Consider the following 14,830-nt stretch of genomic DNA (forward strand, 5'->3'; position numbering starts at 1 on the left):
ACCAAGAATTTGTTTTCAACCGCGAGCTGTCGTTGTCGTGTAGCACATGCTCGTGTCCAATGCCAATAAAGATCCTTGAATACCGTGTAAGCAGGGCTTTGCCGTCGGGAATCACCGAGTTCAAAAGACGTAACTTACTGGTTTAGTGTTGCGCCTACGAGATGAACTTCGAACTTGAATTTGCCGGAGGGCGGAATGGGGTGGTCCGCGCGAAGCTGTTGCCCATTCTCAAGTCGAAGGTTGGGAAAAACTAAAGAACAGGGCGAAATAATACGTCAGCTGCTACTCAACCCATGGTAGTCCGACAGAGGGCGTGCTTGTAGAAACAGACATACTTGGGCCAGGAAATCCCCAAGCATCTTCGGGGGCTCCCTCAACATCTACTTCATCCTGCTTGCACCAACCCAAAGGCTGCTTTAGGTCCGTGTCTGAGTTCCTGATCACATGTTCTCGTTTGTATTCCGGTTCCATAAGGACGTGTTTCAGACACTCGAGAGACCAATTGTGTTTATCCAGCAAGATTTCGTCGTGTGGCGTCTGCAAGGCAATTTCTATGAGGTAAAGGTTTTCCGTCTCCATCGCCAGTTTGAATAAGTCGCCGAATTCAAGGTCACGGTATATTCCATTTTGGATCAGCACTTCCATGATTTTATCTTCTTCAAACCCAGCTGCACGTTGGAGCATGTCTTTCGCACTCATGGACCGCTGCAGTTCCGGCCTTTTGAGCAAGGTCTCAACAATCACCGCTTGCTGTCTGAAAATCGCGTGGCAGAGAGGTGTATAGCTGTTCTCATCCTTCTCATTGACATCCGCACCCTCAATGTCGATTAGCGCCATGAAGGCTTCCTGTGTGCCTTGAGCTGCCGCGAGAAGGAGAGGGCTTCTGTTCTGGGCATCCTTCGTGTGGGCTGACTTGTTCAACTCCAAGACCCTCGATAACACAGCTTTGAAGATTTCGGGCCGCGCGCAAATCGCTTCATGGAACGGTGTCTTGCCTGAGCTCGTCGCTGCCAGCGGATCCGCCCCAGAACGTAGGAGCTGTTCCGATACCTCTTGATGGCCACGGGATACCGCAAGAATGAGCGGTGTTTCCTTGTCCTTCGTTTTCGAATCTACCGTGGCACCGGCCTCGAGAAGAATCTTACAAATTCCAACATTTCCACGCCTCGCGGCCTTGTGCAAGGGCGTGGATGTTGATTCGTAGGTGATATTGACGTTTGCACCTCGGCCCACGAGCAGCGAGACAACCTTGACGAACCCTTCGGATACAGCTATTCTTAGGGAACTATCCACTAGCGATCCATCGATGTCATTATCCAGAAAGAAGGTCATGATGCTACTGCCCTTCATATTTTCCATACATCTTGACGCAGCCGTCAAGGTTTGAGCGTCGATGGCGGATTTGCGCCCCGAGGCAAGCATCTTGACAACTTCCAGATGCCCGTTCCCAGCTGCGTATGAAATAGCGGAGTGACCAAATGTGTCTTGGCAATCCTGGTCAATGTTGGGGACCCTCAAGAGTCGCTCGACCACCCGAGAGCACCCCGATTCAGCCGCATACATGAGAGCTGTCTTTTCCATCGTGTCCATGTAGTTCGGATCCTGCCCTTGAAGCAGGACTTGGTCAACGACGCTGACAATTCCCCCTTTTGCGGCCAGATGCAGGGTGATTCCGTACTGCGAAGGAGTCCACTGGTTAGGAAGACTTGTAAGATTGGCCAGTACCATAGCACAGTTTTCCCTAGGGCCAATCTCGACGGCAATATCAGTTTCCTCGGCCACAGGAAGATTATGCGGGAAGTATGATAGCATCTCTTGAACAAACTGAAAAATATCCCCACCGAAATGTAATGTATCTCCGTCATCTCCCTCGATACCTTTGCGGGATTCTTGGATGAGAAATGTCACCACATTCGCATGGCCATGTCGGGAGGCAAGGTACAGCACGTCGTGGCCCGAGCCATCCACTTGTGTAATGTCCGCCATCTCATCCAAGAGTATGTCCATCACTTCAACATTGCCAGCCACAGCGGCTAGGTGAAGTGGTGTGCTCCCAGACTCATCTTTTGCATTCGTATAGATGCGGATGTCGTTGGCATCACTAGAGGCGCGGAGAAGCTCCTGAACCACGTCTGGTTCCCCTGACGCCGCAGCATGATGTAGCGCCGAGCGGCCTTGCAAGTTTTCGATGAGGAGGTTCGAGTCGTGGGTAAGAAGCCTCTTCACTATCTGCAAGTCCCCGGCTGCGCACCCAAGAAGAAGCGGCGTGTCGCCATTCTCATCCTCTTCGCCGTACCAGCCGCCGTGCTCGAGAAGGATGTCGACCATGTCGACGAAGCCGCAGTCGCATGCCACATGGAGGGGACTCCGGAGACGGCTATTCAAGAGGCGGAGGGAAACCTTCTGTGTCTGATGCTCTAAACAAAGCTGAACGACGAGGGATGCATTACCACTGAGGACTGCCAGATGGATTGGAGCTTGGCCTGAAGAATTGGCGGCTCTGATGTTAGACTTGTAACGATGCTCCGAGTCCTGGGGCCATTGCCATTCGATGAGGGCTTTGAGCACATGGGCATGACCACCCTCGGCCGCCAGATGAAGCGGCATATCTCTAGGAGATTTCTTTTTCATGTCTTCTGTTTCTGTGGTGTCCATTCTAGATTCCATCTTGTCCAAAAGCTGCCGCACCACATCCACGTAGCCCCCGCGTGCGGCCAATCCCAACGGCGTGTAGCCGTCCTTGCCGCGTGTCGCCATTGCCTCGTGGAGAATATTCGCCGGGAGTTTCTCATAGTAACGTAGAATTAATCCCACAATGTCCTCCCGACCAGACGCAACGGCATGACTCAACGCTTTGGGATTTTTCTCAAGCTTGGCGCCCCGGTCGAGAAGTTTTTTGATTGCGTCATGTTGCTGAGAGTCGATGGCCATCATGAGACACTTCTGAACCAGCCAAGGTGATTTGCCGACAACGGCGGCGCAAGCTGGATGGGTGTCTGTATCCATATTTTCATCATCAGCCTTCTCCTTTCCGGTGAGAAGAGCCTCTATGACATCGACATGGCCAAACCGGCTGGCGAGCTGAAGAGGCACCAGTAGCTCGTCATTCGTGACGTTTGCGTTGTAACCTGCATTGAGCAGTTTTCTAACCACAGCATGGTAACCAAGGGAAGATGCCTGGTGCAAGGCTGTCCTGCCATATGGGGATATATACTCCTTTCCCATTTCCACTTGCGCCTGATCCTTCAATATTTGGTCCACCAACTCGTCTCGCCCACGCATGGCCGCGGCGTAGAGAATCACTCCGTGTCTGGCACCGGCTTCCCAGAGAAAATCAATAGCTGTCTCGCGTGTCGTTGTCAATCTAAGTCCCTGAGTGTGATCAAGGACCTCGGCGTTCCACTCGGGCTTTTCGAGCAGCGTTCGGGCAACATCGTTGCATCCAAGGCTAATTGCCACGTGAGCCGGGTTGCCGCGCTGCCATGTCGAATAGTCGACTTTTAGCTTGCACCACATTATATCGGACTTGGGTCTTTCCAGGAATGCGCACGCCTCATCTTGAAGGTCTGGAAAGGCATCATGTTTCGCCAAGTTGTAGTGTCGAAACCAATATTGGCCGGCATAGTCAAGGAAACCGTACTCGATCCCCTCTGGAGGCGTAAACAAGTTTTTACTGTCGAAAATAGGCGTCGATTCCTCCGTTGCCGAAGTCACCAAAGAGAGGTAGCGGAGACACAACCTCGCACAGTTCGCATGGTTAACCAACTTCGGACTTCTTTCTTGAGAACTGGATTGAGTTTGGATTAGAAAATCTCGAAAGCTGCTGTCAATAAAAAAGACGTTGTCATGTTGAATCTGGATCAAGTTTCCAAATACATTCTTGATCTTTGATTCGATATGCCCCTGTGGCAACCTTTGCAGTTCCAAGATTGACAAGGTGTCGTCTTGAAGAGCCATGGCCAAGGCAAGCTCGGTCACCTTCAATGGCTGAAACGCATGGACTATCCAAGAGAGCACATCTCTCGCCCACGATTGATTGTCTGTGGGTATGCTGTCCAAAAAGTGTTGATATATCTCAAATGTGGTGCGAGGTAGAGAGCTCAGCTGTGTTTCGAGCTCTGCATCTCCCCAGTTCGGCAGGCGTGCCTGCAGAAATTTTGCAATGAGTGAGATGTTGAAAACGTCATCAACAGCGCTCAGTTTCTCATTTATAATGCCGTCCAATTTTTCCAGTTCCGGCCTGGCCTCGAACAGCAAACGAGTCTCCCTGGCAACCACACTCTCTATTTCTTTCTTCTTCTCATCAGGGTCTTCATGTCTCTCCTGGATAACGTCGATCGCATGTGCTGCAAACTCGACATCAGAGTCGGGCGCCTTGTGGCTGGTGACGGCCAGCCTGAAGCCGCCAGCTGAGGTTTCCGAGCTCGCCAGTAGCAGCAGGTCTTTCAGGAACTTGTTGCTGGAAGGGTCGCACTCGTCTATCATGTTGATAAAGCAAAAGATGACGCCATGGCGCTTGGGTGGGCAGGATAGCAACGAGCGCAAGAAGGCCCATAGATGTTCGATTTTGAACTCGACCTCTGGGAACATAACACATGCATGGTAGAGATACCTGACGTGTTCAAAGAGGCCTGGTTTAAGAGTCAGCAGCTGGTGGCTCAGAGAAGCAAGCATTCCATAAGTCGATCGACAGCGGTCGTCTTGGGCATCGAAGGAATATTTGATGACGTTGGCGTCTGGAAATGTCGCACGCGCCTTCCTTTCCAAGACATCCATCGAGGCAGCCACGTCTGACTTGGCCATCCCATACAGCCACAATGGTCTGCACGCTGGCCCGATCCAGTTCTTGCAGGCGTCACGGTCGAGAATCCAGTTGAATTTCTCGGTACAGGAAGAGAGCTGGACATGCTGACCCAGAGAATGGTGTGAGTCGGCCCTCGATAAGACCATGAGGCAGCGAAAATAGGTGTCCTTTTGTGCTAAAAATGGGGTTGATTAGTAGAAACCTCTGGCAGTGGACTGGCTTGGATGACGAACCCTCCTCCCACTGGTCCATTAGGGTGAGAAATTTCACATATTTACCCCTATTCTCGCTCTCTTGGAGACAGTCACACACTTCCCCAGGGACTCCCATCGTTAGCGTGTCTTTGGAAAACGCCTACGGCCTTTACGTCAGACAAGATGTAATTGATGAATATGAGCTGGTTCGAACAAGAAGGGAGAAGCGGCACGGGGATGCTGCAACGTACCAAAGGTGTTGACCGCAATGCCTCCTCGTTGATACACTCATACAAATTAACAATAGGATATATTCTGGCCATGGCCTGAAAACTCTTGCTCAGCTTCATCAGTGTGTTAGCCAACTTCTCCGAAGCTGTGGAACTTGGGCAATCGCCCTGATCCTTCCTCCGCAGCAAAAGTTTTGTCGATATGCTCTCCCACGATTCGAATTCGGTAGCGCGGTGAGGAGTTTCAATGAATACCTAAGAGGATGGCGTCAGTGAAAAAGAAATGGATGCTTTGTTTCGAGGCTTACCAAGCAGGATATATTTTTTGCCATGGATAAATACTCCCAAGTGCTCACGGCAAGTAAGGCGGCCTGCTACCATGTCAGGTCGTGTTGGCCGCGAGGAAGTTCAGAGGGCACTGCACTTGTTTGATTACGAGCCCCCCAATGTCATAACCTATTAGACATAATGATGGACACTAGGAGTGAGATGCAAGTCAGCTGTAATTCAAAGCTCGTGCTGTGCGACCAGCCATCTCGGCATGGTAAGCCAGCTGAGGAATGCTGTGGTTGTTCACCCATCGTTGCTTCATTTCTTTCCGCATTCGCTCTAGAAGCCGAACAGCCGCCTGTTGAACACCTTCTGGCGTGATCCCTTCATCGAAATCCAAGGTATTTGCGAATTCTGTTATCTCGGGGGCTCCGTAACGCCTGGGCGATGACTTTTTTACCCACTTCACCATCTTTTCGCTGTCCCAGCCTTTGGGGCCCTCTCCAATTCCCCGAACTATGGCGACACTGCCAGAAGGCGTCAGCTCGCAGTTTCATCGGGTACGAGTATCACGGTCAGTCCGCACAAATGGGACCAGCCCAAGGTACACAGCGACTTACTGAAGGCTCCTCTCCTTCCTCTTCATGTCGCTCCATCCTGAGCTCGGGCTCATCGCTTCTCAACTGATCGCTGTAATGACGGACAATAGTGTAATCAATTCAATCTTTGGTAAAGCAAGATTTTTTGAACTGCCAGCTACCCAACAGTTGGGAATAGAACCAGATATATAACTGTAGGAGTTCTAGAGGTACTCGTTTCATGACTGACTCACGGGTCAACTGTCGGCCAGTACGTCTTTGAATGCGGGATGCGGCGAGGGACCGCACAATGTGGCAAGTGCTCGAGACCAGGATCTGACACATCTCTTTTTTCTTGCCTTGGCTGACATGGTCTTTTCATGGCCTTTATGCTATTCTATGTGAGGGACCACGGAAGGGGTCTACGAGCAAAGTCACAAGAGCTCGAGTGTGAAATGACAAGCGTGTATTGCAACAGAGCTAATAAAAGAGACCTTTGTGTGTGTGTTGAGGAGAGAAAAGGTAGCTAAAGCGTGCAGGCGTGGCAGTAAGCCTTGTAGTGCCTGGCACGTGACTGTGGGTCCCAACATTCTATGTGAGCTGTTACAGTCAGAGTGTATTGTTTGCATTAGGTACTGCAAGCTTGTTCTTTATACTCGCCAGGAAGCCCTATACTCCGTCTAAAATGACCAAATTTAGCTTTCAGGCGACCTATGGCAGCTACATGCAGGCAGATTGCACATGTATGGGAAATAAACAATTCCGGAATGGAATGGTTTGAAACTAAGCTCAGACCTCCCATCGGTACCATGGCTTCTGTTGTACTACCCCGAGTGGAGGGACCTCTGGCATTCGAGACTGCCATCTCTCTTTGTCCTTTGTAGCTCCGACACCTCCCTCTGGCCATCACAGCCAACAGATCGATTTGTCATGCGCTTCTCGTTTGTTCTATTTATTATCTGAGGCAAGACGATTTTTTTCCGCAAACGACCATCTAAATATAGCACTTCAGACTCCTAAAGGAGGCTGAATTTTCACTTGTTGAAGGTAATTTATGATGTCTCATTTATGGACACGTGAAACCTCGGTACAACATAATTTCGATGCCATAAAGCAACCTCTGATAGTGAAGATTGTTGTTAACGGCAAGATAATGTACATAGTTGATAGGATGTATTTTGGACTTGAACCGTGTTTTCAATATGACCCAACGCCCGTGTGAAGGCAACAGATGGAGTGGTTCCAAACACACTAGCAGGTTCATGAAGATCAATAATAGCAGATTACAGGATGACTACACGATGTGTCTCGTCAATTCTGACAGCTTCAACAAATCTCATACCGCTAGAGTGTTGCTCAAATCTAACAGCCTCAAGCAACCCCAGCTTGTCAATCATAAAAGCCCAGCTATGAGCTCACAGTCCAGCTGGCTGATAGACTGCCTGTTAATTTTAAATGAGGTTACACATATGAGCAGTCCACAGCTAGGATGCGGAAAAAGCACCTGTCAGCCCCTTCAGCTACTTATCCTTTCTTGTTGTATTGTAAGAGGTTTCATAAATAGTAGAGAGAAGAGGGTAGGTTGAGAGTGGGCCAATCTAGTCCGACTCAACCACGCTTACGACAGACTTGGTAAGCGCCTCTTAGCCCAGTAGGGAAGGCGGTAATACGGAGATAATATAGGCGGGAATGTAGATTTGCTGAGATTATAGTCGACCCAATAACGTGATCCGTCTCTCGACCCGCTCGTCACCACTTTGTTGACATTTATCTCATCATCCATCACCAACGCCTTGCTCCCGGAAAGCCCTGCTACTACATCATAGACGGTTTCTTGGCAATTACTTACAACTTGATGACTTGCACTTGCAGAGTTGATTCATTTTGCGCAGCTGGCGGGCGAGCATACTAGGCGACTTGACTCGGGTTGCTAGGCTGAGGAACTCTGGCAATTGGAAGGCCGAGCTTCAACACTCAACGTCCTAGCATGAAGATTACGCTTCGGAACTCCTGAGACTCCTCTCGAAACTAAGAGGCTCGCGTTGAACCATTTTTTAGCCTTGACTTTGGTGCTGAAGAGGAAATGGCTGCCGAGGGGAATCGAGCGCGTCATGCGCATGCAGGCACCGTTAATAACTCATGCGACCCTGAGCAGGAAATGACGGCAGACTCGCGGATACTGGTATGCCAAGTCACCAAGTCATCGATAATACTTGAGAAGATTTATTAATAATTTCATCAGGAGAGCCTTGGCTACAAACCCGTACGGTGACTGCTTTTGTTCACTTGGGCGAACCATATCTTACTTTTTCCAGGTCTTGCATCGCACATTCAACCTTTTCCACAACTTTGCCACTACTTTCGGTACGCAAGACTCACTACTATCCAGTCAACATGGTTGAATAACAAATGCAGCGGCCCTCTACTTCATCGGTGGTGTCCGCGTCACGTTTTCTACTGGCATTGCTGCCGGCGGCAACCTCGCCTACTGGTACAGTCACCAGCCCTCGCACAAAAACGTTTCTAACGGGACAAACAGGACAAGCTTCATAGTTACATGCGTCTTTACCTTCATCACCGCAGCTGTAATTGCGGAAATATGCTCCTCTCTCCCCTTGGCCGGCTCCATCTACCTGTGGGCAGCAGAGGCTGGCGGTCCACGCTTCGGGCGTCTCTTCGGCTTCGTTGTCGCCTGGTGGAGTACCACGGCCTGGACTACTTTCTGTGCAAGTGAGCTTGTCCCAGAGGACATGTCCTGTTGTGAAGAGATGGCACGGTTCTGACTCGTCTCCAGGCAACACCCAATCGGCCGTCAACTACATGCTCTCAGTAGGTTTCCAGCCGAGCCCTCCCCGCGGGTATACATACTGATACGCAAACAGGAAATCGTAGTCTTCGATCTCGACTTCCCGTCAGAAGCTTCGAGCGTCAAATTCCGAGCCGTGCAGTGGGTGGCGACCGAAATACTGCTCGCCTTGGCCGCAATTTGGAACCTCTTGCCCCGTCAGTCATTTCACGCCCTGTTCAAGGACCATGTTTATATGCTGACAGCCGCAGCGCGGTACTTCAAGTGGATCTTTTACCTGTCCACGTCGTCCGTCATAGTAGACTTTGTATTGAACATGGTCTGGCTTCCCATTGCCACCTCCAAAACATATGGCTTCCGTTCTGCACACGACGCATTCATGACCACGTATAATGGGACAGGGGCTCCAGCAGGGTGGAACTGGTGTCTGTCTTACCTAGCCACTGCTGGTATTTTGATCGGCTTCGACGCGTCCGGCCATGTTGCCGAAGAGACTCGCAATGCAAGCATGTCAGCAGCCCGAGGAATCTTCTGGAGCACAGTCGTCAGCGGAGTCGGCGGCTTCGTGGTTGTCATTCTGTTCCTATTCTGCGTGGTGAGTTTCTATATCCGCCTCTAGGAATCAGATGGCACTTGCTGACGAGTTTCTCAACAGCCGTCGTCGGACGTGTTTTTTAGCTTTGGCGGCGCACAACCGTTTGTGCCATTGTATGCGGCGATTCTCGGTGACGGCGGACACATCTTCATGAACATAATCTGCATTGTTGCTCTTTGGTTTGTAAGTTGGGCCGCGACGGTGCCGAAATATCAAGAAGAATCTAACAGGCTGCTCTAGAACACCGCCATTGCCGTCCTCGCTGCATCACGGCTCGTGTTCGCCGTTGCCCGTGACGGTGTATTGCCATTCTCACCTTGGGTATCCCAAGTGGTCGACGGGCAACCACGAAACGCCGTCATAGTCGTTTGGGCCGTGGCCTCCATCATCACCTGCACCATACTGCCGTCCTCGGTAGCGTTCACGTCTCTGGTCTCCGCTGCCGGCGTACCGTCTGCCGCGGCGTACGGGCTCATTTGCATTGGCCGGCTGTTTCTTACGCCTAACAATTTCCCCAGGGCTGCTTGGAGTCTGGGGCGCCTTAGCAAACCCTTCCAGGCCATTGCTATTCTATGGAACGGATGGGTGGTCGCTGTGCTTTACTCGCCGTATACGTTCCCCGTGTCCGCCGCTACATTCAACTATGCGCCAGTCATCATGGGTATCGTCACCATCTTTGCTTTGCTTTCGTGGTGGTTTATCCCGGCAGAGCGGTGGCTGCCCAGCGAGCGAATTCAGCAAACGCTCGATGCAAAGACGCCAGGCAGCCAGCAGAGTTTGTCAGAGGATCATGTGAATCCAAAATAGTACGAGTGTGTTTACTGTAAAGGCTTGCCAACATTCACGAATTAGGTTTCAACTAGCCATGAAATATACGTCTTCAACATGGTACACAGGCATTGCATGCTTGATCAATACTTGGCCTCAATCATTGTCGCCATCTAGATTACAACCACTTCACTCCAGCTATCTTTATTCCTACCATTGCATCTAACACCGGGACAGTTCATGCCAGCATCACCTTTCCTTGCTGGAATATCAAGCGGTGTCCCTTGCAAGCCGTCCACCTACTGTTCCCTTACATCATCGACACTCCTTTCGTACCGGTCAGATACTCACTGTATAATCAAAGTAAAATGGCCCTTCAAATGTGTGGTATTACAAAAACAGTAAATACAGCGGGAAGCAAAAGCCTTTATCCAGATCCAGCACCCTGCCATCGCGAACATACCACAGTATATTAGTGCATACGTCTCGGTGGGTAAATATATTCCGCCATAAACTCGAACCGTCATAAAACTACAATGTCAGCACCCTGCCAACAAGACATCATTCCCAGCAACTTCGTCCTCCGTCGCTCGAACCCCCCAGTCCCCAACCGCCTCTCATCCTTCACATGGCCTGCTTCTCAGGCTGATCATAGGAAGCACTCTCCACCTGTAGGGACCGGCCGCACCTACTACAGAACCTGTCTTGCGTGCCGCACTGCTTTCCACAGCCAGAGCAGAAGCATATGCCCGACTCGGCCGCAGACGTACTCCGGGGCCGTTGCGGAACAGCCCCCGGCTGGAGGTACGCCCCAGACCCAGATGGGTACTCATCACCGGCCATGTACATCGGAGGAGGACCGGGCGCAGGTTGCGCAATGGCCGGCGCAGGCTGCACAATAGCCGGAGCCGGAGAGCCCTGCTGGGCGCCCTGGCTCGCTTGTTGTTTGGCCAGGGCCTCGTTGACGGCCTGGTCGATGGCCTGTTGGTTCCTGGCCTGCTCCCTCTCTTCCTGGTTTCGTCGGAACTCGTATTCTTGTTGCATTTGAAACTGCCTCTGCGCCTCCATCTCGGACTGTTTCCTCGCCCCGTGCCTCGAGGCGACGGTGGCTGTTCCCGCGACAACAGCGGCCGTCAGGAACGGGGAGCGTCTTCTTCTTCCGAACATTGCGTGATGGCAGGTGGAAATAGATGCGACGGTGATGAATAGCTTTACTTGTGGATTTTTGTGAATGGTACTGCTGTCACAGTAGTCTTGTGCTTGAGTTTTGACGCGCTGGATCGACTTCGCTGGATGACTTGCGACGCAGCTACAAATGCTTTGCTATGCGCAGTTTTGACGGCTTTCCGGTGATACGTTTTGTCTTGATAAATACCGTCAAAGAGCCTGGCGCCAGTCTACTTATAGCTTGCTATAATTGACCTGGGGTAGCGGACAAATGAACCCAGTTGACGGCTTCAGCGGAACAAACGGCTTACGCCACGCCAAGCTGGTGTGAACTTTAATTCCACCAAGCCACCACATAGACGGCATGTATAGCGGGCCAGTTCAGAATGAGCATGCCCAGTGTTGGTTTTGCATAGTTGATGGAGGCGCCTGATCAAGCATGCCTTGAATAGTGCGAAAGTGAAACGACGTTGCTATGGCCAGCGCCTTAGGCCTCCGGACGTTGTCAAACACAATGCCGCAAGTAACTCATCTTGGGTAACGATAGTATCATGACAATGGCGGAGGTGGCTTCTCGCAACACCAGTTAGATGTGGCAGAATATGGGCGGCGGCTGCGCCTCTGCATGAGACCACCACTAGTCCCTCCCAAAGCCACCGCGCGAGGCCCAAGGCTGTCAGATGCTTGGCAGGCGTTGAATGTTCGTATAGGAAACGGCCTGAAAGTATGCCTACGGAGAGTCGGGGTTGGTCATTTCTCCGCCGATGGCTTACTACTCTACCAAGATTGAGTAATAACGATAGAATGTCAGCCGCTGCTATGGAAGCAAGATGCAGAACAAATCGAGAGAACAAAATTGCAACATGTAAACATTTTTTATGATGACTACAAATTGCTGTACTCTTTCGCGTTTATTAACAGTTCCGAGGCTTGATTGTGGTGCTCTCCAGTCAGATGCTCATATTCGCATATGATTCCTCCCATGTATAGAGTCCCGAGCCTACATATGCCTCTTCTAAACAGACTACGTTCTTTATTATACTCCTCTTCTTAACTAGCATTCTGTTCCAGAAACAGCATATATAGTCCAAGCGCCATATTCGTCGCAGTCGAAGCGGGAACGTACGCAATGCTAGCCTCACATACTTGACGAGGATGGCTTTTTGGAGAATCACTAAATGTATGGGGAAGTTTGGCAGCGGTGATGTGGGCGTATAAAATTTACCCATACTAAAATACTGCTCCCATCAGAGATTCTCCTCTAAATCGGAACCAACAGCCCATGCATGTCGTTTAGTGTTTGCTAAGCAAGATCCAGGCTATTCACTCTTCCTGCTATTCCCTCATCGTCCTAATGCGGGTGGGTGAGGACGGCAACTCCATGAGAGGGGCCGAGGCCATCATGACCAACAGATCTGACGTTGCAGGTGGGACAACGAAGCGCAAGGACCAACAAATGTCTCATATTATAGTTATTATTATTGAATCGCTTTAGGCAAGTCACAAAAAGACACCAGACACACTGCTTTGCAGTGCAACAGGGGTGCCCCGAAAATTGCCGAGTTGTCCGTGAGCTGTGACGGACACAACACTCGAAGTAAACGCCGCCGGTGTGCGACCCGCGTGATATGGACCTAGAGATTAACTTTTAATAATCTTCTTGCCAACTACCTTCAGAGATGGCTAGTCGGTTGTAAGCTTCCCTCATCACGCACCGGCATAAAAGAAGAAAGAACAACACGGGTCTATTTTCTATGAAGAATCCGCAGCAAGGTTGCAAAGCTGACCAGCCTCTGGGGCACACATGAGTGATAATTTTAAATATGCTCCAGGACCTCTGTGTCGAGTATAAAAACTAAATATACTCTGCAAGAACCTCCCTCAGTTGATCGACCGTCAGGGGCCTCGAACCCGGGGTCGTCGCGCGTTCATCACCCAGAGGCAGCAGAACCCTATCAATAACATGCACTGCTCCATTCACCGCACAGTGATCTTGAGAAGTAACCCTAGCAAACTGATTGACCAGCATAGAGACGAGTCCTCTAAACCGATAAAAGGCCACAGTCACGCAAAAGTCTCCGCCTTGCTTATCGCTCGCCAGAGACGCAAAGGTATAACAAACCTTGCCTTTGATCGTCCTCGGTACATGGGACGAGGTCCATCTCTCCTCCGTGTCGTTCTTTGGCCAGATGAAGTTGCAAAAGACGGTAACTTGAGGCAAGATGTGCATCTTCAGCAGCGCAAGCATATAAGGACGGCCCTGTTCCGTCTTGGACAGGAAGTTCACGACGTCGCTGCCAAGCTCGCCAAAGGCCTCGTCAGAGGGCAGAAACAGGGTCTGTGCCTGCGTAGTCGAAATGAGCTCTTCATGGCTGAGCTGACGGATCGCCTCTGATGCAAAGCAGAGGTCTCGCCTGCCCTGCACGACAGAGTCAACCTGTGGAGGTGGTGGACACGGCCGTTGAATGAGGTGAGCAATTCCATTTCGTGCCACCATGTTGCTCTTGACGATGCGGTTGCATCTGTTGATCCACCAGCCAGAGGAGCCAAATGAGGATTGAAGCACGGGTCTCCTGTTGGATGCTCCCGTCCTCAGTAATGTAGGCAGATTCGGCCAGTCTTTGAGAACTGTCGTGCTGAGGTAGTGAGGGGAAATATGCATTGCCAGCATATTCTCATCACACTGCATCTTGTCGCTTTCGGTCCAGCCGGCGTCTACTGGTATAAAAACGGTGTATTCGCCATTTGTTAGTCAGATGGTCTCTCGAGCAGTCCATGGAGACTGTGGGAGCCTCCCCGTCCAGCCGGTTGTAAAGCCGTTCTAGCTCGTCGAGTTCCAGCGGCAATGTCGACTGTTGCTCCATGATGCAAGACGCGTAATAAAGAGTGGAATGAAAAGGCGGAGGGTTCAGGGTATTGATGATATATACTTGCTCCAATGGACAAGGTCACTGAGTGGCTTGGAGCTGGCGAGTTGGTTGAACCGCTTGGTGCAGCACGCCTCATGCAGAACCAAAGGAAAGCCTGACTGGAAATGGCAACTGTGACTTTTGTTGTCTGGTGCTTGCATCGAGCAGGGCAAATGTCATGGCATGACCAACAACAGGGACGGCCTATCTCCAAGGCTGACCATCTCCAACATGAGGTAGTAAAACCATAGTTGGGGCTGCGCGTATTATCATGGTAGTATGTTTAAAAGGTAAAAGAAAAAAAGAAAAGGGGTTTCAAATAACTTACATCAAGGGAGCAAAGGACCTTCAAGCATGCCCGTGCGGGTTCCTCGGCTGCATGGTGTATGTACGTCGATGCTGAACAAAGTGTGACGAAGCTGCTTTGTTGCAGTCACGATAAGTTAACGCAGGGATATTGCAGTTGGCATACATGCCTTTGGCCTGTATAGTGTTGAACATGAAACAGC

At 50.7% G+C, this 14,830-nt stretch overlaps 4 protein-coding genes across 4 annotated transcripts; 1 reads left to right on the top strand and 3 right to left on the bottom strand.

Moving 5' to 3' along the window:
- Nucleotides 1-282: 282 nt before the first annotated feature.
- Nucleotides 283-4,950, bottom strand: MAA_06130 (Ankyrin repeat-containing domain protein; the record flags this gene model as incomplete). Its single annotated transcript, XM_007824128.2, has 1 exon — nucleotides 283-4,950. The coding sequence occupies one exon, from the start codon at nucleotides 4,948-4,950 to the stop codon at nucleotides 283-285; it is 4,668 nt and encodes a 1,555-aa protein (XP_007822319.2).
- A 3,209-nt stretch (nucleotides 4,951-8,159) lies between these two features.
- On the top strand, nucleotides 8,160-10,284 carry MAA_06129 (Amino acid/polyamine transporter I; the record flags this gene model as incomplete). Its single annotated transcript, XM_007824127.1, has 7 exons — nucleotides 8,160-8,258; nucleotides 8,392-8,440; nucleotides 8,492-8,806; nucleotides 8,871-8,905; nucleotides 8,959-9,477; nucleotides 9,538-9,660; nucleotides 9,718-10,284. The coding sequence occupies 7 exons, from the start codon at nucleotides 8,160-8,162 to the stop codon at nucleotides 10,282-10,284; spliced, it is 1,707 nt and encodes a 568-aa protein (XP_007822318.1).
- A 585-nt stretch (nucleotides 10,285-10,869) lies between these two features.
- On the bottom strand, nucleotides 10,870-11,412 carry MAA_06128 (uncharacterized protein; the record flags this gene model as incomplete). The annotated part of the gene is made up of 1 exon (XM_007824126.1): nucleotides 10,870-11,412. The coding sequence occupies one exon, from the start codon at nucleotides 11,410-11,412 to the stop codon at nucleotides 10,870-10,872; it is 543 nt and encodes a 180-aa protein (XP_007822317.1).
- A 1,855-nt stretch (nucleotides 11,413-13,267) lies between these two features.
- MAA_06127 (FAS1 domain protein) lies at nucleotides 13,268-14,101 on the bottom strand (the record flags this gene model as incomplete). Its single annotated transcript, XM_007824125.1, has 1 exon — nucleotides 13,268-14,101. The coding sequence occupies one exon, from the start codon at nucleotides 14,099-14,101 to the stop codon at nucleotides 13,268-13,270; it is 834 nt and encodes a 277-aa protein (XP_007822316.1).
- Nucleotides 14,102-14,830: the final 729 nt, after the last annotated feature.

The sequence above is a fragment of the Metarhizium robertsii genome, assembly GCF_000187425.2.
Source record: "Metarhizium robertsii ARSEF 23 chromosome Unknown MAA_Scf_6, whole genome shotgun sequence".
Classification (NCBI taxonomy): Eukaryota; Fungi; Ascomycota; class Sordariomycetes; order Hypocreales; family Clavicipitaceae; genus Metarhizium; species Metarhizium robertsii.